This window comes from Pygoscelis adeliae, unplaced genomic scaffold (genome assembly GCF_000699105.1).
Source record: "Pygoscelis adeliae isolate BGI_AS28 unplaced genomic scaffold, ASM69910v1 Scaffold453, whole genome shotgun sequence".
NCBI classification, from domain to species: Eukaryota; Metazoa; Chordata; class Aves; order Sphenisciformes; family Spheniscidae; genus Pygoscelis; species Pygoscelis adeliae.
Window position 1 is genome coordinate 159214 of NW_008824450.1, and position 949 is coordinate 160162.

The window sequence follows — 949 nt, forward strand, 5'->3', positions numbered from 1 at the left end:
CGCTTCCCCGGCCCTGCCACCCGCCTGCTGACGGAGGGACACGCTGACTTCGGGGGTCCTCCCCCACCCTTCCGAGGGTGCACTCCAGTGACCCGACGGTTTTCTCTTGAAGAAAAGCCGCCCCATCTCCTAAAACCCACCAGCGGCGCCAAAAGCCGCCCCCCGAGCAGCACCACCACCCCCCCACCGAGCACCGCTCGCTCCTGGACCGGGGGTGGGTGGGAGGGGAGGCCCGAGGCCATGGAGGTGGCCACGGACCAGCCTCGCTGGATGGCCCACCACGCCGTGCTCAACGGGCAGCACCCCGAGAGCCACCACCCCGGTCTGGCTCACAACTACATGGAACCAGCGCAGCTCCTACCTCCGGATGAAGTCGACGTCTTCTTCAACCACCTGGACTCCCAGGGCAACCCCTACTACGCCAATTCCGCCCATGCCCGGGCCAGGGTCTCCTACAGCCAGGCACACGGTAAATCGGCACCCGCCGCCCTCCTTTGCACCCCCGGCCCCTTCCCCGCCCGCCTCCGCCTGCGCTCCCCGGGCCCCTCCGTGCGGGTGTCCTACGTGGAGGCGAGGAGTTCCACTCGGGGGCCGCTTCGGTGTGTCGGAGCTGGGGGGAAAGGAGATCTAAGAAAACAGGATGGAAAGGGAGGCACGGGTGGATTTTAACCCTAGAGATAACCAAGGACTGGTGGAGGGGAGGGAAAGAAAGGGGGGAGGTGAGAGAGGAAGGGGAAATAGTGTGCGCACAGGCTAAAACTTCTCAGACACGGCTACTTCCCGGATGCAAAATACAAACCGACTCAAATCGGCGATGGATTTTATTTGGGGGTGTTTTTAAGGAGCCGAAGAGAGCGTGTTGCAGCAGCTCGGAAGACAGCAGAAGGGGGTTTGCTGCTTATTCCCAGGGGTGGGGTGGGAGGAAAGGGGGGGCCTCCAGCCCCGGGTG

General features: G+C 64.1%; 1 protein-coding gene across 1 annotated transcript in view; it reads left to right on the forward strand.

The window, feature by feature from the left end:
* Nucleotides 1–240: 240 nt before the first annotated feature.
* Nucleotides 241–949, forward strand: part of GATA2 (GATA binding protein 2) — a 10066-nt gene continuing 9357 nt past the window's right edge. The window contains exon 1 of the mRNA XM_009321046.1: nucleotides 241–469. Within this exon, the coding sequence (XP_009319321.1) occupies nucleotides 241–469 (229 nt within the window). The remainder of the gene's footprint in view (nucleotides 470–949) is intronic.